Source organism: Orycteropus afer, unplaced genomic scaffold, assembly GCF_000298275.1.
Source record: "Orycteropus afer afer isolate SDZICR_OR568_19922 unplaced genomic scaffold, OryAfe1.0 scaffold00199, whole genome shotgun sequence".
Taxonomy (NCBI): Eukaryota; Metazoa; Chordata; class Mammalia; order Tubulidentata; family Orycteropodidae; genus Orycteropus; species Orycteropus afer.
In genome coordinates, this window is record NW_006921786.1 from 4,098,389 (window position 1) to 4,119,615 (window position 21,227).

The following is a 21,227-nucleotide window of genomic DNA, read 5'->3' on the forward strand; positions in this document are numbered from 1 at the left end:
CTCTCTCCATTGAGGGTAATGTTGGCTGTTGGTTTTGCATAAATGCCTTTTATTATGTTGAGGAATGTCCCTTCTATTCCTATTTTGCTGAGAGTTAGAGTGAAATTTTTAAGAAGTATCTTTTGAGTATTGACCTAGAGCATTTATCGAATCACATCAGGTGTAGTGTACCCCTAAGGACTTGGATTCTCTTTGAAAAAGTCTAGGGACATATTATTTTTATTGTGCTTTATAAGGAACACTTCTTTTTTTAATACAGAAAAATATAAAGAAGAAAACCCAGATGACCCAGAATCTTACTGTCCAGATAGTTCATGTTACTTTTTAAAAAATGGGTAATACATGCTCTGGTGAGAGAATTCAATTGGTACAACAAACTAAAAAATAGAAAATAAGCTTCATGCCCTCAATACTTCTCTTCAAAGATAACCATTATTTTTTTTTAATCCTTTCGTAATTGGTATTTTATTGGTTGTTTTAAGGGTCAATACAGAGACATTATGAACAATTTGTACACAATTCTTAATGTACGTACCAGAAATCTAAAATTCCATGTAGTTATAATTCTTTTCTAAATTCCAGTGACTTTGCAGCTTTAAATCTGGAGGCAAATTTTCCTTAAGAGGTTATCAAGTACCATTATATTCAACTGTTGACAAGCTGTTACATCATAAGTCTCACTAATTCACAATTTATTATCACACACACTACACACTCAAATTTCAGTCTTTCACAGCACATAACAAAGTTATTACGAGAACTGGACTACCATAAGCAGAGATGGTAAAGCATGCACACACTTCTGACAGGGAGAGCCATGATGAGGGACTGGTTTTAGCAATTCTATCAAAAGTAACATGAAAATAGAAGCAATTAAAATGTTGAAGTCATATAAATGCATGACTGCAACTCCAAATTGCCATCAAGTCAGCCTGGTATTATGGGATATAAAAACTGCCCTCCCCCCCTGGAATGTTATGCTGACACCCAAAATAGTCAAAGCCTCCCACAAGTTGACATCCCATTATTTTCTGGTTGTACCAAAAAATAAACAATCAGCAAATGATTTCATTTTTTTTTTTTTAAACAAGCAAACAAAAAAGCATTTACACTTAAAAAATGGGATGAAGTGGGATTTCCTCCTTCTTAAAAATGTTTCTAGAGCTACTGAAAAACTTGCATTTACAAAATAGTTGATAAAAATATTCCTCTGGATTGTACAAGAAAGGAGATACAGGGACTACTGATAAGACATGGTAGACAAACATTAATCAGACTTGGCTTCTTTATCTCATGCTTCATCAGAGGCTGGACTCTCCTCGTTTTTAGTTTCTCCATTTTCTGCAGGTAAATCTTTAGTTTCTTGGTTAGCCACTTCAGCCTGTTTTCCCTTTCCTCCTCTTTTTCCTTTTGTTTGCACTTTCTTGTCTGTTGATTTATCCTTTCCTGCTGCCTTTTTTGGCTTCATTTCCTCTTTTGTAGAAACAGGTTTAGCTGACAACCGCGCTGATCTCCTCTTGCCCTCTTCCTTTACCGCCCCTTCGGCAGAGCTGACCTTGCTTTTGGGCATTTTGGTAGCGAGGAGTGCATGTGCTGGGTGCCTGCAGGCCATGGCGTGCCGAGAGCCTTTCTGAAGCTGGGTTCTCTGGCCACTGCTGTTCAGCCCGCCGCCCGAGCTGCTAGGACCCGTGGCAGGGGCAGTGGAAGAACCGGATCAAAGATAACCACTATTAAGTATAATAGAAAAAGTATAGTAGAAAAAGTTATTCATACATCAGAATATATAATAAACTTCCTGCTGTTGAGTCCGATCCAACTTATGATGACCCTCATTGGGTTTCTGAGGCTCTACCACTATGGAAGTAGATTGGCTAATCTTGCTTACGAGGAGTGAACTGCCAGCCTTCTGGTTAGCAGTCAAGTGCCTTAGGCGCTATGCCACCAGAGCTCCTAGAATATATAATAATTTATGTAAATCTTATGAGAAGCAATTTTATTGTACATTGTACCTTGATTTTTTTCATTTATTACATCTTGAAGATGTTTCTTAGAGGTATATGTTTATTAGCATATATCCTATTCTTTTTTCAATCAGTTATATAGCATTATATTGTATGTTGTTGTTGTTGTTGTGTGCTGTCAAGTCGGACCTGACTCATAGCGACCCCTCCTTGGGTTGCTGAGGCAGTATCACTACGGAAGTAGATTGCCCAACCTTCCTTCCAGGGAGTGGCTGGTGGGTTTGAACTGCCAGCCTTCTTCTGGTTAGCAGTCAAGTGCCTTAGGCACCGTGCTACCAGAGCTCCTTTATATTGTGTAGATATGAGTCGGGCCTACTTGACGGCACATAACAACAACAAAGATATATTTTAATATATTTATTTCGTTATTGATAGCCATTTTATCATTTTTAATTTTTCTTTAAAAACTGTTTTAAGAAACAACTCTGTGCAATTGAAATGTTGTGCTTTTTTGGTTAAAAAATGTTTAATCCTTCATAAATTGAGTTTTTGGACCTTTCTCTTGTCTTGAAGAGACTGTGGAAGTAGCTGTTCAAAAGTCTACTTAATCTTGGCACTACTTACATTTTAGATTAGGTAATGCCTTGTTGGGAGGGCTGTCGCACTGTAGAATGTTTAGTAGCATCACTGATCTCTACCCATTAGATGCCAGTAGCATTTCTGTGTCAGTTGTGACAAAAATGCCTCCAGGTATTGCCAAATGTTTGGGAGTGTAAAATTAGCCCTTGTGGAGAACCAGTGGTACAGAGTGCACTGCAGGTTCACACAGATGGGTACTATCATACTTTCCTGACTATGAGGAGCTGCAGAAATCAGATATAAGAGGTATATTTCTCCTTATCTTCAGAGTTGAATGCTTGCCCGGTGGGGTGGGGGGTGGAGATTAGGGAGTGAATACAAGGATATCTCATACAGTACAGGAAGTACATCAAAGCTTGTGATTGACTGATACCTGTCAGAAATCTGATCCATTGAGTTTTCATTGGCTGATTTTTGGAAGTAGATTGTCAGGCCTTTGTTCCTTGTCAGTCTTAGTCTGTAAGCTCCACTGATACCTGCTCAACATCATAGCAACAAGCAACCTCCATTGATAGATGAGTGGTGGCTACACATCAAATGCATAGGCCAGGAATTGAATTCGGGTCTCCTGCATGGAAAGTAGTTGAAAATATGAGAATTTGCCAATTATGTGCTAATAACCACCATTGCTCCTGTGGGTATTTAATTTCATGTTAGAAAAAAGAGAAATGATTGCTCCTTTGTGAAACTTAAGATTTAGAGATAGGAACAGACATTTATAGCTATATAGAATTATAAATAGAGCAAATGAAGGAAAAGGACCAGAAGTCATGAGAGACTAAAAGTGGGACCTAATTTTCATGTAGTGGTGGTGGAGAATGGGAAAGAAAGAGGGGTGGTAAATAAGTAGCCATTGAAGACTTCTAAACCTGAAAAAGTTTTTCCTTGATTTGAGAAAGGGGCTAGTGAGTCTTCCAAATAGAATCAAGTCCTGGTAAGTAGCATGTATTTGGAGTTGCCAAGGTGGGAAAGATTGGGCTTTTCATGGAACTGAAAGAATGCTATTTTGAATGGATAGTGATTGAATAAGGGGGAAAGTAGATCTCAGATAAGGGTGGAGAGGTAGCCATTGGCTAGATAATGTAGGGCCGTGTAGGTAAAGAGGATGATATCCATAGTGCAGTGGGAAGCCATGGAAGGGTATGAAGCAACTGAGTGTCATAAGCTAATTTAACACTTTGAAGATAATATTTTGCTGCTATATGGAATGTTTATTAGTGGTATTAGGTACCAGTGAGTCAGTTCTGACTTGTAGTGACCCTGTGTACAACAGAAATAAACATTACCTGGTCTTGTGCCATCTTCATAAGCATTGCTATGTTTGAGCTCATTGTTGGCAGCCACTGTGTTAGTCCATCTTGTTGATGGTCTTTCTCTTTTACACTGACCCTCTTCTTTACCAAGCATAATGTCCTTCTGCAGTTATCCTGATAACTTGTAAAAAGAACATGAGATGAAATTTCACTGTCCTTGCTTATGAGGAGAATTATGGCAGTACTTCTTCCAAGACAGATTTTTTCATTTTCTAGCAGTCCATGGTATATTCAACATTCTTTGCCAATGCTAAAATTCAGATGCATCAATTTTTCTACAATCTTTCTTACTCATTGTCCAGCTTTTGCATGCATATGAAGTGATTGAAACTATCATGGGTTGGGAAAAGTATACTGGAGTCCTCAAAGTGACATCTTTCCTTTGAATACTTTAAAGAGGTCTTTTGTAGCACATTTGCCCAGTGTGTAATACAATGTTTGATTTCTTGTCTGCTGCTTTCATGGGCGTTGATTGTACATCCAAGTAACATGAAATCCTTGACAGCTTTCATCTTTTCTCCGTTTATCATAATGTTGCTTATTGGCCCAATTGTGAGAATTTTTGTTTTCTTTATGTTGTGCTGTAATCCATACTGAACGCTGTAGTCTTTGATCTTCATCAGTAAGTGCTTCAAGTCCTCTTTGCTTTCAGCAAACAAGGTTGTATCATCTTATACTGCAGATATCTTGTGATAATGTATTGGAGGAAAGTAAAAATGGAATTAGGGAGACCTGAGTGGTATGAAAGATTAATGCACTTGCCTGCTGACCAAAAAGTAGCAAGTTTGAGTCCACTCAGAAGGAAGCTTGGAAGAAAGACCTAGTGAGCTGCTTCTGAAGAGTCAGCCATTGAAAACCCTATGGAACACAGTTCTACTTTGACACACATGGGGTCACCGTGAGATGGAGTTGACTCAATGACAACTGGTTTTACTGAATAAGAGTGTGGTAGTGTAACTGAAACATTATTACCATTATTAAACATATTGACAAACATTTAAAAATAAAACATATTAATAGGCTGAAGGCAGTGGAAGTGGAGGGAAGTGGACAGACTCCAAAGAGATTTTGGAAGGAGACAAAAATATAGTAATAATGTGAATAAGGTGAAGACTGAAAAAGAGTTGTTGATGCCTTTGAATTGTGGTATTGGCAAAGAATACTGAAAATACCATGGACTGCCAGAAGAAGGAACAAATTTGTCCTGGATGAAGTGCAGTTGCAATGCGCCATGTAAGGGAGAATGGCCAGACTTTGTCTCACCTACTTTGGTCATGTTATTAGAATGGACTGTTCTCTGGAGAAGGATATCATGCTTGGTAAAGTAGAAGGTCAACAAAGAAAGGGAAGACCCTCAATGAGATGGACTGACACAGTGGCTGCGATGATGCTCTCAAGCATAGCAAGCATTGTGAGGATGGCACAGGACTGGGCAGTGTTTTGTTCTGTTGTGCATAGGGATCACTATGAGTCAGTGCCGAGTCTATGACTCCTAACAACAACAGCAGCAGCAGTAATATGAACGTAGGCTTGACCAAATGGGTTCATTTGTCATTACTGAGTTGAGGACCACTGGCTATAGAGTGTCTGTGGCTGAGGAGGCATGGAAGAACAAGAATTCAGCTTATTATGTTAAATTTGAGATGCTGTTGAAATATCTGATTAAAGTTATCAAAGACACAGTTAAAAAGTAAGAGACTGGTGCTCAGAGGAGGGAGTGTCTAGATTGGAGATAAAAAGTTGATAGTTGTTGCCATAGGGAAGGTTGTCTAGTAAGAGAGTTTATCTTGGTGAGAGAATTAGGTGTAGGTTTGACCCCTGGGGAAATCTGACATTCAGAGGTTGGGTAGAGGAGGAGGGTCAGATAAAAATGCATGAAAGAGGCCATAAAGTAGGCGTGTATCATTAGTGTGTGGTGTGAAATCAAGTACTACAGGTGTACTTGGTTTTATTGTGCTTTGTAGATAATTGCACTTTTTACATATTGAAGGTTTGTGACCATACTGCTTTGAGCACGTCTGTTGGCATTATTTTTCCAAGTGCTCACTTCATATCTTTGTGTCAAATTTCAGTAACTCACAATATTTCACACTTTTTCATAATGCTGTTGCACACTTAATGGACTACAGTATAGTGCATCATAATTTTTATGTGCACTAGGGAACAAAAAAAGTAGTGTGACTTGCTTTATTGAGATACTAGCTTTATTGTGGTGGTCTGGAACTGAATCTGCAATATCTCTGAGGTATGCTTGTATTTCAAAGAGTGTAGGAGGGTATTGTGGTTAACTATGCTTAATGTTCTGAGAGTATTAGTAAGGCTTCTGTGTTGGTGAAGACCCCTCAGATATACTTTTAACTACTCCAATCTCTTACCTATTTGAGGGGGAAGTGGTTTTAGCCATCATTGGAGATTGAATCTTAAGGAAAAAAATGTAACCTGTTGGTTGAGGGCTGCTTTCCTAACCTTATCTATAAGAAGCACAGCCCTCCAAAATTATTCTAATAAAAAAATTATTCTAATAGTATGTTCAGCTGGCACAGAATCAGCTCTTAAGGAATATATGGTACTCTATACCAGCAGAATGCAAAATTAATGTTTACCTTGTTTTCTTTAGTATTACTCATTTCCTTGATGATAAAAGCATTTCTTTCTATTTCAGAGATTAGTACTGCTTCAAAATACTGTAGATTTTTCTAGTATCTTCTCTTCATTAAATATGAGCATGATAATTGAAAATTTATATTTGGCACATTTGAGCAATTCTTGTGGACATCTTTCTTTTTTTCAATTTTCCTTTTGCCTCATTTTAGATATAAGCATAGATACTCATTTTGTTAGTAGTGCCAGGAAGCAGACAGTTTCCATGGCAACTGACAGACCAAGTGTACGTGGAAATTTCCGGAATTAACAGAGCTGCATTGCAGAAGGATGCATAAAGCAGTATTCATCTAGACATCCTAACATATGGACACAGAAGAACAGTTGCAGTGGTGTGCAGGGTATGTGCTATGTTTATTTTCCTGTCTAAGGAGGATTACTAGGTATATATATATGCTTAGGAAAGAGTAAACAGCTTGTGGCATTTAGTATGTGCTGGCTTGATGGATCAAGGGTGTTTAGGGGAAAAGAAGGAAGAAATAGTCTGGGAAGAAAGATGTATTTGATGGCATTGGAAGGAGATGAAGATCAAGATAAGTGAAGTAGAAGACTTTGATAATGAAATAAGAGGAGAACATACACTTTCAGTAAATCAGATAATGAAAGATTCTTAGGAATGGTACTTCTAGGTACAAGATGGTATTTATTCATTCAAGGTAAAATTAGCTGGTATTGGCAAGTTTAAGGAATTAAATTTTCCAGGTCGAAGAAGAAAAAAATTGTTACGGTAATTAGCTATGACTTACTGAAAGATACATAGATATAAGAGATGCCGAAGCTGTTTAATATAGAGGTTTGCTGCTTTCTTAGTGAGAGAATAAGAGAAGGATCATCAGACCCCTAGTCCCATTCTTTTTTAATTTGTGGGGGAGTTTTGGAAAAAGTCTGAAGTGTACCTCAAGATTAAATTATGGAAATAAAACTGTAGAACTTAGGTAGATAATTGGAACTTCTTATCTTCTACAGCATACTTGTAAATTTGAAAAAGGATAGGAAAAATTAATAGCTATTGTTTAGATCATTTAAATGATAGTTATCATTTAGATGAATAGCTTGGGTGACATAAATGGTTAAATGGTGTACTACTAACCAAAAGGTTGGCAGTTCAAACCCACCAGAGGCAATTTGGAGGACAGGCCTGGTGATCTAACCTCAAAAACTTTTATTATAGAGTGACTACTTTCATTCTATAATGGCAGAGTTGAGTAGTTGTGACAGAGATTGTCTGGCCTGCAAAGTCTAAAGTATTCACTATCTGGCTGTTTTAAGAAAAAGTTTAGTGACTCCTGGTTTAGAAGGTATGGTAAATTACCACAAACTTGGTAGTTTAAAACAGCAGAACTTTATTTGCTCATAGAAGTCTGAATGAAATTAAGATGTTGTCAGGGCCATACTTCCTCCAAAGCCTCTAGAATCTTTCCTTGCTTCTTTCGGCTTCTGGTGGTTTCTGGTATTCCGTGATTTTTGGTAGTGTAACTTCAGTTCCTGCCTCTATCTTCACAGGGCCTTTTACCCTATTTGTCTGTCTGTGTGTCTTTGTCTGTCTTCTGTTGCTTAAAGATATTCATTGTTGGATTTGAGGCCTACACTAATCTGGAGTGATTTCTTCTGGAGAGCCTTAACCTTAATTATATCTCCAAAGACCCTTATTCTAAATCAAGTCATATTCTGAGGTTCTAGGTGGACATACCTTTTTTTGTTGGGGAGCACAATTCACCTGATTGTACTACTTGGTTTCTTAGGCCTTCCTCTATGTTAAGAATAGTCAGCTTTTGTCAAGTTTCCTTTTGAAACTTATGAATAATGTACCTTACAGGAGATGTGGTAACCTGGTAACCAAAACCCAAACCAAACCAAAACCAAACCCACTGCCATTGAGTCAATTCTGACTCATAGTGACCCACATTGGGTTTCCCAAGGCTGTAGATCTTTACGGAAGTAGATTGCTTCATCTTCCTCCCATGGAGCGGCTGGTGGGTTTAAACTGCTGACCTTCTGATTAGTCAAATGCCTTACCCACTATGCCACCAGAGCTCCTTCCCTGATAGAGGATGTTAAACTTAGTTTTCAAGGAAAAGATGATGAAGGCCAGTTGAAACCATAAAAATAGCCTCTGTGTTACAAGCATAACCAGTAGAGTAGAGATTGTACTAAAATATTCACAAGAGAAAATGTACTGAACTACTTACAGTTAACTGATGAAGAGCAATATGTAAAGCTTCCACATTTACCTCTGTCCTCAACTCTCATCCTCCAAAAAGAGTAAGAGAATTTAATGAAAGATACTAAAAACCTAACCAAACCCACTGCCATTGAGTCTATTCTAAATCATAGCAGCCTTCCATCTTTAATGAAAGATAGTTGTTCTCAAAATAAGAATCAGAGTTTTGAGGGATGAGATTATGGCAGTGGTGAAATATGTATAATTCAAAAAAGTAGATTTAGTAAATGGATGGTAGAGTAGCAATGTAGAGTGTACACTGCAGTATATGTGTCAGCAAGCTTGAGACTTGACGGTAGTTGGAGAGACTTTGAGTGAGGATCAGTGACAGCATTATGGGAGTATGCAAACTATTGGGCCTGGCAGGAAAAGATGATATATGACGTTGTCCTCTTCTTGTGGGGACATTTGCAAGCCATAGTTAAAGATGGTAGACATGAGCTATCCATGCATCTACTGGAAATCTCATTTAGCATATTTGGGTGTATTCTTAAGTGTTTAAAAAGTAATGTATACATGTGGTGAGAAATCAAATAGTACAGTGAGGGCTTTCATGAAAAACAGTCATCTCCAGTTTCTCCCCCAGTCCTACTCCTTTGAAGCAATCTTATTTAACAATTTCTGTTTAATTTTTCTGGTGATTATCTCTATGAAATCAGGCATTTTACATTAAGGTACACAGGTGAGATTGCAGAGAGGAGGCTTCCCTCTGCAGTTCCAACATCTACACTGGATTCCCTTCATTTCCTGAGATAGTTAGGGCAGTATCTTTAGAGAAAATTCTGCTGGTTTTTTGCCTGGGGATAAACAGTGCCAGCATTTCCTTGCTGAAGTGGGGGAGCTGGTTGGTAAGGAAACTGCTTTCTGTTAAGCCTCATCTTTAGCTCTGTGTTTCACTCCTGTCCTCTATACTCTGGATCTGGAACCTCACATTTCACCTGCTATTTGCCGTTTGTCATTCTAACGTTTGTTGAAATGTAAACTAGAGTGCTCAGAATGTTGTATTGAACTGGAAGCGTTATATCAATTAAGATTTTCCAGTAAATTGCATGCATCTCAGCCCCTTAGACATAAAAAATAGGAGATACCTGATCTAAGATGACTTTAGGCACTGAGGCCTAGAGATTAAGTTTTTTACAGATAGTTCCCAGTGTATTTTGTCTTTGCATTATGGTGAACTGCACTTACATTTTTTTTTTTTTTTTTGGTTATCTTATTGTTAGTAATATGTACTGCATAGACTGTTGCAGCATGTGATTTGTGGATGTTATCCTCTTAAATGTTCACTCACAGATGTTCAATTTTATGATTTACTGTTCAAAACACCGCTGTAGGGCAGGCCTGGTCTACACTGAAGTTGGTGTTGGGAGTTGTAATGGATAGAAAATTTGGCAATATTCAACTCTAATGTAATAGGACAGTGTCCTACAGCTTTTGCAACTCTAACTTCATTGTATGACAAGGGACACCAATTTAAATATAGACCAAACATATAGCATGATCTCTCTCTCTCTCTCTTTTTTTTTTTTTAAATTATGACTTGGTTGAAAGTTTACAGAGCAAATTAATTTCCATACAGCAGTTCACATACACTTTGTTTCATGACATTGACCACAGTTTCCCAAAATGCAACAGCTCCCCTTCCACTTCCTCCCCATAGTTAACCTCTTCCTTGTGTCCTTTCCTCCATACGCTCTTGTCCCCTGAGCTATCTCCCTGTGCATACACAGCCCTTTAATTCTTCCATGATTTTTCTCTCCAAGGAGTGTATCTACCTAATGTAAATGTTCAGTTCATATGCCTGTGCAAAAACGGCAAGGAGGCCACATGTTCTGACCTCCTCTAACCCTACAAGGGGAAGGCAGGATTACCAGCAGTAAACCAAGGCCTATTACTGCAAGGCCAGACATGCTGCCTCCCTCCAGCCCTTGCTCCAACCGTTCCTCCCAAAGCACCCACCACCTCTCTCCTGGGTTCGATAATTTGCTGCAGTGGCCACACAGAACTCACAGATTACAGGGTTTATTAGGGTAGCACCAGGCTACAACTCAAGTTCAGAAAGAACGCTGTCTCTCTCCCAGCCCACCATCCCTCAGCCAAGAGTCTCTCGCAGTCTCTTTCCCAGCAGTGCTGGTCCCTCGGTGTCTCACTCTGCATTGCGTCTCTCTTGCGTCTCTTTCCCAGCAACGAGTGTCTCAGGAGCCCGTGTTTCTTTCAGCAGCACATCTTCCTCAACCAGCAATCAGAGAGAGTTCTGCCTCTAGGAGACCTCCTTTTGAGTCCGGCAGGTTGGCCAAACTAGCCAATCATAGCATCAGAACTCTAAGCACCTGAGAGAGAGTGGGCACCTCCCAGAACACTGTTTTGTGCCACTCCCAACAGAAATACTCCAGGTGGACAACTTCAGCAATCAGGAGCTCCTCAGTTGCTCATAGAAAATCCCACCTTGGAGTTTACAAAGACTTATGGGTAGAAAAGCTACACTAAATAATTTACTACACCACAGCCTGTCTTTTGTTTGGCTGGAAGCCACAACAGTAGTTTCAGTTCCAGACCTGAAGGGCAGCTAGGGGCCATAGTCTCAGTGGTTCCTTCAGGCTCTATCAGACCAGCAAACCTGTCCCTTTCTTTCTTTCTTTTTTTTTTTTTTTTAAATGATTTTGAGTTTTGTTCCACATTGTTCTCCCACTCTATCCTCCTACATAGATCCCTCTCCAGATGGTTGACAGTGGTAGCTGGGCACCATCTATAGTTCTTCTGGTCTCATGGTTGTAAAAGCTGAGGATCGCATGGTGTACCAGTTGCTTGGACTAATAGTCTCCATGCATCTTTGGTTTCTTCATTCTTTGCTCTGAATGAGAAGAGACCCATTGTTGCATGTAGATGGCTCCTTGCAAGCTTTTAAGATCCCAGTCGCTACTTGCCAAATTAGAATGTGGAGCAATGTTTTTGTCTAATATGTTATGCTAATTGAGCTTGATGTCCCCTGTGACTATGGTCCTGAGCCCACAGGTCCAACTACTCGCTCCCTCTGGGTAGCTGGCTGTGCCCAAGAAGTGACTACAACCTTGCCCCTTGTCAGCTCTACTGTATATCTGGGAATTCTTAACAGAACATAGCAATACAGTTATAAAAACACTGTCTGCCAACCCTATACATGATCTTGGGCACCCCCACCCCCTGCACAGAGATACCTAATAGTTCAGCCTGTCCACCCATCTATCCACCCTTATATCCGGTTTGTCTTCACTGACAGCGAAGTACTGTATGTGCAAAAGGGTTTATCTTTGTTGTCTGTACCTCCCATGGACCTCTCTATATCTTCCTCTTCCTCAATGCCACCATGTTGCTCACTCACATTTGGTACATTGCCCTACTCTTCACCCAAATCAATACTGGTCTCTACCTATCTAACAGTGTTCCCCCCTCCTCCCCTCCCACACCTGGTAACCAACAAAGAAAATTTCCTTCCGTAGATAAACTTTCCTTGACTTTTTACAATAATGGACTAATACAATATTTGTCCTTCTGTGATTGACTTATTTCACTCAGCATAATGTCCTCCAAGTTCTTCCACATTATGCGGTATTTTGCAGATTTACATTATTCTTTAGGTTTGCATAGTATTCCATTGTGTGTATGTACCACAGTTTGGTTATCCATTCCTCAGTTGATGGACACCTAGGTTGTTTCCATCTTTTGGCTATTGTAAAAAGTGCTGCGATTAACATGGGTGTGCGTATATTCTTGTCATGGCTTTCATTTCTGTTGGATATATACGTAGTAATGGAATGGCTGGGCCAGATGGTATTGCTAATTCCAACTTTTTAAGGAACCGCCATACTGCTTTCCACAGTGTTTTTACCATTTTACTGTCCTACCAGCAGTGTATGAGAGTCCCAATCTCTCTGCATTCTCATCAGCATTTGTTATTCTCTGTCTTGTTGAACTTTGCTACTAGTGCTGGAGCAAGATGTTATATCATTGCTGTTTTGATTTGCATCTCTCTAATGGCTGATGATCATGAGATTTCTACATATGTTGGCTGCCTGAATATCCTCTTTTTGGTGAAGTGTTTGTTCATGTCTTCTGCCCATTTTTTAATCAGGTTATTTGTCAGAGGGGATGACAGTGCAGAGCATCAGCCAGGGGTCCAGGTAAGAGGAGGGCATAGAGGTTTCGAACAGCTAAGGGAGACAAACTTGTCTGTCAGTTTGTCGCAATATGGTGGCTTGTGTGTTGCTGTGAGGCTTGAGGCTGTGCCACTGGTGTTTCAAGTGCCGGCAGGGATGCACATGGTGCACAAGTTTCATTGCAGCTTATAGACTGAGACAGACTAGGAAGAAGGAAGTGGCCATCCACTTCTCAAAGAATTGACCAGGGAAAACCTTATGAATAGCAGAGAAACACTGTCTTAGCATTACTACACCACTTTATGAAAAGCCCGGAAACATTATCTGATACAAGGCAGAAGGATGAGCCCTGCAGGTCAGAAAACTTTCAGAATATGACTAGGAAAGAGCTGCATCATGACAGTTGAACCAACCTTACTGATACGGATAAAGTAAAGCTTTTGAGACCTCCATTTGCTGATGTGGCATGGCTCAAATTGAGGAGAAACAGCTGCAAATATCCATTAATAATAGGAATGTGGAATGTACAAACTAGGAATCGAGGAAAATTAGAAGTTGTCAAAAATGAAATGGAATGCATAAAGGTTGATATCCTAGGCTTTAGTGAACTGAAATGGACTGTTTTTGGCCATTCTGAATCAGACCACCATATGATCTGCTATGCCGGGAATGACATACTGAAGAGGAATGGCGTAGCATTCATCATCATAAAGGATGTTTCAAGATCTGTCCTGAGGTACAATGTTGTCAGTGATATCCATATACCTACAGGGAAGATCAGTTAATACTACTATTATTCAAATTTATGCACCAACCCCCAAAGCCAATGATGAGGAAACTGAAGATTTTTATCAACTTCTGCAGTCTGAAATTGACTAAACGTGCAATCAAAATGTGTTAATTCTCACTGGTGACTGGAATGCAAAAGTTGAAAACAGAGAAGAAATATCAGTAGTTGGAAAATTTGGCCTTGGTGACAGAAATTATGCTGGAGATCACATGATAGAATTTTGCAAAACTAACGACTTATTCATTGCACATACCTTTTTTTCAACAACACAAATGGTGGCTATACACATGGATTTCAACAGATGGAATACACAAAATCACAGTGACTACATCTGTCGGAAGAGGCAAAGGAAAAGTTCAGTATCTTCAGCCAGAACAAGACCAGGAGCTGATGATTGTGGAACAGACCATCAACTGCTCATATGCAAGTTCAGACTGAAGACAATTGAAACAAGTCCACGAGAGCCAAAATATGATCTTGAATATATCCCTCCTGAATTTGGAGACCATCTAAAGAATAGATTTGATGCATTGAACACTAGTGAGCGACAACCAGAAGAACTGGGATGACATCAAGAACATCATCCATGAAGAAAGTAAGAGGTTATTAAAAAGACGAGAAAGGAGGAAAAGACCAAAATGGATGTCAGAAGAGACTCTGAAACTTGCCCTTGAACAGAAAGTTGCTAAAGCACATGAAGATAAAACATAAGATTTCAAAGAGCAGTTTGAGCAGACAAAGCCAATTATTATAATGAAATGTGCAAAGATCTGGAGTTAGAAAACCAAAAGGGAAGAACACACTTGACATTTCTCAAGCTGAAAGAACTGAGGAAAAAATTTAAGCCTCGAATTGCAATATTGAAAGATTCTATGGGCGAACTATTGAATGATACAGGAAACATCAAAAGAAGATGGAAGGAATACACAGAGTAACTGTACCAAAAAGAACTGGTTGATGTTCATCCATTTCAGAAAGTGTGGAATATGATCAAGAACCAATGGTATTAAAGGAAGAAGTCTAAGCCGCACTGAAGGAGTTGGTGAAGAACAAGGCTCCAGGAATTGACGGAATACCCATTGAGATGTATCAAGAAACGGATGCCCCACTGGAGACACTCGCTCGGTCATGCCAAGAAATTTGGAAGATATCTTTGCCTGGTTTTGGTTTCAAGGTTATGCTTGCTTTATAAAATGAATTAGGGAGAATTCCATCCTTTTCGATGTTTTGGAATTGTTTGAGTAGGATTGGTGTCAGTTCTTCTCTGAATGTTTGGTATTATTCTTTGGTGAAATCATATGGGCCAGGACTTTTTTTTTGTTGGTAATTTTTTTTATGACCTGTTCAACTTCTTTCATTATGAATCTGATCAACTTTTCGACAACAGTCTGTTAGTTTAGGTAAGGTGATGTCTTTCTAGAAACCTGTTCATTTCTTCCAGATTTTAAAATTTGTTGGAGTACAGTTCTTCATAGGATCCTGATACTCTTTTTATTTCGGTTGGTTCTGTTGTGATGTCGTCCATTTAGTTTCTTGTTTGTATTATTTGTATTCTTTCTCTTTTGTTAAATTTGCCAGTGGTTTGTCAATTTTATTAATCTTTTTTTTAAAAAACCCAGTTTCTAGTCTATTGTCTATTTATTTTCTGTTTCATTGATTTTTGCTTGAATCTATTATTTCCTTCCTTGTGATTTTAGGCTTTTCTTGCTGTTCTTTTTGTTTGAGATGTTGCTTTAAAGAGTTGATTTTGGCTCTTTCATCTTTTTTGATGTGTGCATTTATTGCTATAAATTGGCCTCTGATCATTGCTGCTTTTGCTGTATCCCAAAGATTTTGGTATGTTGTGTTTTCATTCTTGCTTGATTCAAGGAATTTTTGAATTTCATTTTTTATTTCTTCTCTTACCCAGTTTTTCGTAAAGAGGCTGTTGTTCAGTTTCCGTGTGTTTACTCTTTTTCCATTGATCTTCCTGTTGTTGATTTCTAATTTGATAGCATTGTGATCTGAGAAGATACTTTGCAGTATTTTTAAATTTTTTAAGGCTTGCTTTATAGCCTAATATATGATGTATCCTGGGGAATGTTCCATGTGCACTGGAAAAGAATGTATATTTTGCTGTTGTTGGGTGAAGTGCTCTGGAGATGTCTATAAGGTCAAGTTGGTGGATTGTATTGTTTAGCTCTTCTGCATCTTTGTTGAGTTTCTCTCCAGTTCTGTCTTTCATTAAGTGTGATATATTAAAGTCTCCCACTATGACTGTGTTGTTGTTGTTGTTGTCATGTGCCATTGAGTCAGACCCGACTCATAGCAACCCCTCCTTGGCTTTCTGAGACAGTATCACTGTGGAAGTAGATTGCCCCACCTTTCTTCTGAGGAGTGGCTGATGGGTTTGAACTGCCAGCCTTCTGGTTAGCAGTCAAGTGCCTTAGCCACTGTGCTACCAGAGGAGTCATCTGTTTGCCTTTTCTACTCTTTTAAAGTCTGATTTATATATATCAGAGCTCTTTAATTGGGTCCATAGATGTCTATTGTGGTTATATCTTCTTGTTCAAATGATCCTTTCATCATTATATAATGTCCTTCCTTGTCTCATATGATGGTTTTTGTCTTAACGTCCATTTTATCAGAAATTAACTTTGCCACTCCTGCTCTTTTTTGGCTGCCATTTGCTTGATGTATCTTTTTCTAACCTTTGATTTTCAGTCGGTTTTTGTCTTTTTCTCTAAGGTGTGTCTCTTGTAGACAGCATATTGATGGGTTATGTTTTCTTATCCAGTCTGCAGCTCTTGAATGGTGCATTTATTCCATTAACATTCAATATAATTATTGACAAGTATGGATTGGTTGTTGTCATTTTGTTATGTGTTTTTAGTGGTGTTACTGGATTCTTTGTTCCATATAATTTTCTCTGCTTAGCTCATTATGTTTATCATTTTATCATTTCCTTTGTTGCTCTTGTTTTAGCATTTGCTAAATGTTTGTGTTTGTCCTCTTTTTTATTGTGATGTGAAGTTTTTTATCATTTTTCTTTGCGGTCACCCTGTGATTTATAATTTTCTCTCTGAGTTTAGAGCAGTCCATTCTATCTTGCAACTCTCTTGACTTCCTCACCATTTAGAAGTTCTGTAACTACACTCTTTTCCCCCCTTCTTTGTTTGTAGTTGTCCTCATTTGCCAATCAATGTCTCTAGTTCCCAGTTTATAATCTTGAAAGCTTATTTTACTTTGGATACATCCATAGCAGTGTTGGTTTCTGGGTTATATCATTGTTCTGGTTACTTGGTGCCGCTCTGACAGGAATATGCCTCACATGAGATGGCCTTAACAAACAGAAGTTTATTCTTACAATTTGGAGGCTTTAAGTCCAAGTTCAAAGTGCCAAGCTCTAGGGGCTTAGTGAAAGCCCCTCAACCTTGGGGTCTAGCTGCTCGCTGCTGAAGCTGAGAAGCCCCAAGGTTGACAAGTAAAAAGGCACAGTCCCGATCTTACCAAACCACACGGCAGGCCATTTACTTAAGTCCATTGTAAGTCCCAAGGTCGGCAGAGCATAGCAGGCTGCTGAGCAACAACACAGCTACCTGTGGGGTCCAAGCGTGCCATAGGCTAGAGACCATTCTCAAAGCTTCTCCTTATATACAGGGAGCAGACCACATCCCAAAGGCAGCTACTCAGCTGCTTGTGGTAAGATCCCACCATGGAGTTGATTGCCAGTTTCATCATGAGGAATAACTACCACCAGCTGCCCAGCCACTCCACCAGGCCCAGCCAAGTTGACTCACAAACATAACTGCCCCAGTCATCTTGTGTAATAATGGTCAGTTGTTTGCTATTATTGGTTCTCTGTTCAAAGGACTCCCTTTAGTATCTCTTGTAAGGTTGGTCTGGTTTTAACAAAATCTCTTAAAATTTCTGGTTATCTCAAAATCTCCTAATTTCACCATCTTATCTGAGGGACATTTTGGAAATGTTTTCTTTTTCAGGGTTTTATATATACCATCCCATTGTCTTCTTGCTTGCATCATTTCTCCTGAGAAATCACAGCTTTTTCTTATTGCTTTTCCTTTTTAAGTAACTTTTTGTTTTTCCTGTGTAGCTTTCAGGATTCTTTCTTTGTCTTTGGTTTTGATGAGTGTGATGATGATATGTCTTCTTGATTTTCTTTTGGAGTCTTTTGTGTTGGGTGTTTGTTGGACTTCCTGAATGGATATATTCTCATCTTTCATCATATCAGGAAAGTTCTCTTCCAACAAATCTCAGACAATTTTCTCAGTGGTTTTATTTTTCTCTTCCTGTTCTGAAATTCTGATTGTTGTTGTTGTTGTTATTTGCCGTCGAGTCGGCCCCGACTCATAGCGACCCCTCCTTGGGTTGCCGAGGCAGTATCACTACGGAAGTAGGATTGCTCAACCTTCCTTCTGAGGAGTGGCTGGTGGGTTTGAACCGCCAGCCTTCTGGTTAGCAGTCAAGTGCCTTAGCCACTGTGCTATTCCATTTGATAGTATCCTACATGAACCTTAGGCTTTTTTTCATTTTGTTTTGATATTTTTCCTGATTGATTCCTTTCCAGAGAAGTGTTCAGGTATTTGTCTTCAGTCTCACTAATTCTGTCTTCCATTGCATCAATTCTACTCCTTTGCCCTTTCAATGTGTTATCTATTTCTGTTTCTGACAATTTAGTATTAATATTCTGGACTTCTGTTTGTAGATTTTGTATCATTTCTTAGTTTTCATTTTGTTTTTGTGCTCTCTTCTGAAATTGTTACAGGGTTTTGTCTGTATTTTCCTTAATTTTGTCAGTGTTTTCCTTGATCTGTGTCTCAATCCTTTGAAGATACTTAAATATAATTCTTCTGAATTCCTTATCATGGAGTTCCAGTGCTGTTTCTTCCTCAGGGATGTGTTCTGGGTGTGTATCCTGGTCCCTTGTTTTTTCTGCTTTACCTTGCTTCTTTGTGTGGACTATGATGCTCTGTTTTCTCTGAGACATTCTGATGTTGTTGTATTTAGATCTCTGTTAACTGTTCATGAAGAGTTGTAAGTGTGAGTCAGGTTCTTCTTGGTGGCCATTTATCATTGGCAAGTTGGTAGAGAAAGATGTGGTGGCTCTCACTCAGTAAGTGGAGCTGTAGGAGGTGTGGGTGTGGTTGCATTGTATGGGTACAGTTGCTGTCTCTCACTCAGACAAAAACAAAAATTGAAAAACCATCAAAAAAATAAAACCAAGCAGACAAAAACACACTGCAGAAACACACAAGAACAATCACCAGAAAAAGGAAAAAGAAAAAAAAAAAAAAAAAAACAAAGAAACAAAACAAAACAAAAAACCCCTGCAATATCTGGGGAGAGGGCAATAAGAAAAAAAAAAAATTTAGAGTAGGAGAATAATGAAAAAATCAATAGAAAAAATGCAAAAAGAAAAAAAGTTACAGTGTTAACCACGAGAAAGAAAAAAATTGGAACCAGTAACAGGGAAGAGAGAAAAAGCTGAAAACTCAAACCTGGGAAGGGAAGAATAAAGAATAATAATAAAAAGGACAGTAATAATAATAAAAATAATTTTAAAAGAGACAGTAACAAACAAACTTAAAAACAAAAAATGTGGGCAGGGCAGGGCACCCAGGCTTGGTCTGAGCATACAGACTGATGGAATTCCAGCCAGTGCAGAAGGTTGGTGGGAGTGAGGGACGGCCGTATTGCCCGTTCACCAAGAGTATGTAGGGTGTAAGAGTAACAAGGGGAATATTGCACCTTTCCAGTCGTTGGCGTCTGGAATGCCCTTGTGGTCCTCGGCAAATGGAGCCTATTCTTAAGTCCCTGGAATTTGGTAAAATACTGTCACTTTAAATATCCAAAATGGTCAAACTGCTTGTAAACATTCAAAATGGCTGCACCCTCTGGACAGCCTTAAAAGTCCATAGCTCAGCCCGCTTTCCTCTTTGCTGCTTCCCCTTTTATTCACCAGCCACGAGTGCAATCCTCCATGTAGTCCCTGGCTAGCAGGGCTGATTTTTAGGTTAATTCTTAGGTCCTAACACTGCTTGGCTGGCGATAGTCAAGCTGTGTGTGCCATCAGGACCGCTGCCAGACCCCAGATCTGTTTGTCCCCTTTTTTGGTGTTTTCATGCAGATTGTTCTAATAGTTGGAGTTTAGTTCAGGGGTCCAGGATTATCTTCTGTATCTGTGTTAATCGGTTCCCCTTTTCTTTCTTGAAGAGTGTCTGTGTAGTCTTTCTGCCTATTCTGCCAACTTACCAGAAATTCTCCCTGTATTTTTTTTTTTTTTTTCAAGGACTGGATTTTAAGAAACTTGGATAAGAATTTTTAATGTTGATTTCCCAGAAAATTATAGTCTTATTTTAAGTAGTTTGTTAGCATTCAGAAAAGAATGGGCTAAGGTTTTGGATCCAAATTAGAATTCACTAAGATTAAACAGGAGCTCTGGTAGCGTAGTGCCTAAGGCACTTGACTGCTAACCAGAAGGCTGGCAGTTCAAACCCACCAGCCACTCCTCGGAAAGAAGGTTGTTGTTGTTGTTGTTGTTATGTGCCGTCGAGTCTTGGGCAATCTATTTCTGTAGTGATACTGACTCGGAAACCCAAGGAGGGTTCGCTGTGAGTCGGGTCCGACTTGATGGCACATAATAACAACAAGAAGATTAAATAGTATTAAACAGTATACTCTGCTACTAGGACTGTAGGTCAAGGGTTTGCTATGAACTGGGTATCTACAGGGAAGGTTTCCTGGAAGGTTGAGGATAAATAAAGTCTCTATTTTCTTTCTAATTGAATTGTTATTCTTTGAATATGCATATCCTTAACACCAAATTGAGATATTACGAAGCTGAGGCAAGAAGTGGTTCTTTTTCCCTTCTTTTAACAAAACATCTTGTACATCAGTTGCAGTTATGTACTTATATTAGCTTGTATGATTAAACCTAACTAGCATCACAGAAATGTTCAAATTTCTTGGATCCAACTACAATTAGATTTTAACTTTTTATTTTCCTAGTGGTATATAGCATACTCTAAAGAGGTAGAGTGAGATAAGGTTTAAAACACAAACTGGGATCAAATTAAGGTGATTGATTGTAGTTTATACTTACAACCTAAAATTCAAGCAGGATAAGGGGTTTAAACATAGCAGTGATTGTGAGGATAGTGCAGTGTTTTGATTTGTTGTGCATAGAGGTTAGTATGAGTTGTAACTACTTGACAGCATCTAACAACAACAGCAACAATAACAACGGATTTAAAAATACCCCAGATATCATGGGAGTTCCGGCAAGATGGCGGACTAGGCAGAAGGACTGCACAGACGCTCTTCAGCAAAGAAAAGGGAAACCAATTAACACAGACACAGAAGATAATCTTGGACCCCTGAGCCTTGAAGGGAAGGATACAAAAGTGGACTAAACCCCAACTAGCAGAAGAATTTGTGTGAAAATACCAAAAAAGGAGACACACGGAGCTGCAGTCTGGCAGCGGCCTGAGCGACCCTGACGGCACAGAT

General features: G+C 39.0%; 2 protein-coding genes across 2 annotated transcripts in view; one reads left to right on the top strand and one right to left on the bottom strand.

Annotated features, from left to right (window-relative positions):
• The window catches only part of MAP2K4 (mitogen-activated protein kinase kinase 4), a 220,528-nt gene that overhangs the window by 66,882 nt on the left and 132,419 nt on the right, over positions 1-21,227 (top strand). The gene's annotated exons all lie outside the window — the stretch shown is intronic.
• Positions 1,292-1,570, bottom strand: LOC103203093 (non-histone chromosomal protein HMG-14-like). Its single transcript, XM_042781945.1, has one exon. The coding sequence runs from the start codon at positions 1,568-1,570 to the stop codon at positions 1,292-1,294; it is 279 nt and encodes a 92-aa protein (XP_042637879.1).

Excerpts from the sequence above, each read along its gene's own strand:
- LOC103203093 (XM_042781945.1), bottom strand. The coding sequence starts at position 1,570 with ATGCCCAAAAGCAAGGTCAGCTCTGCCGAAGGGGCGGTAAAGGAAGAG.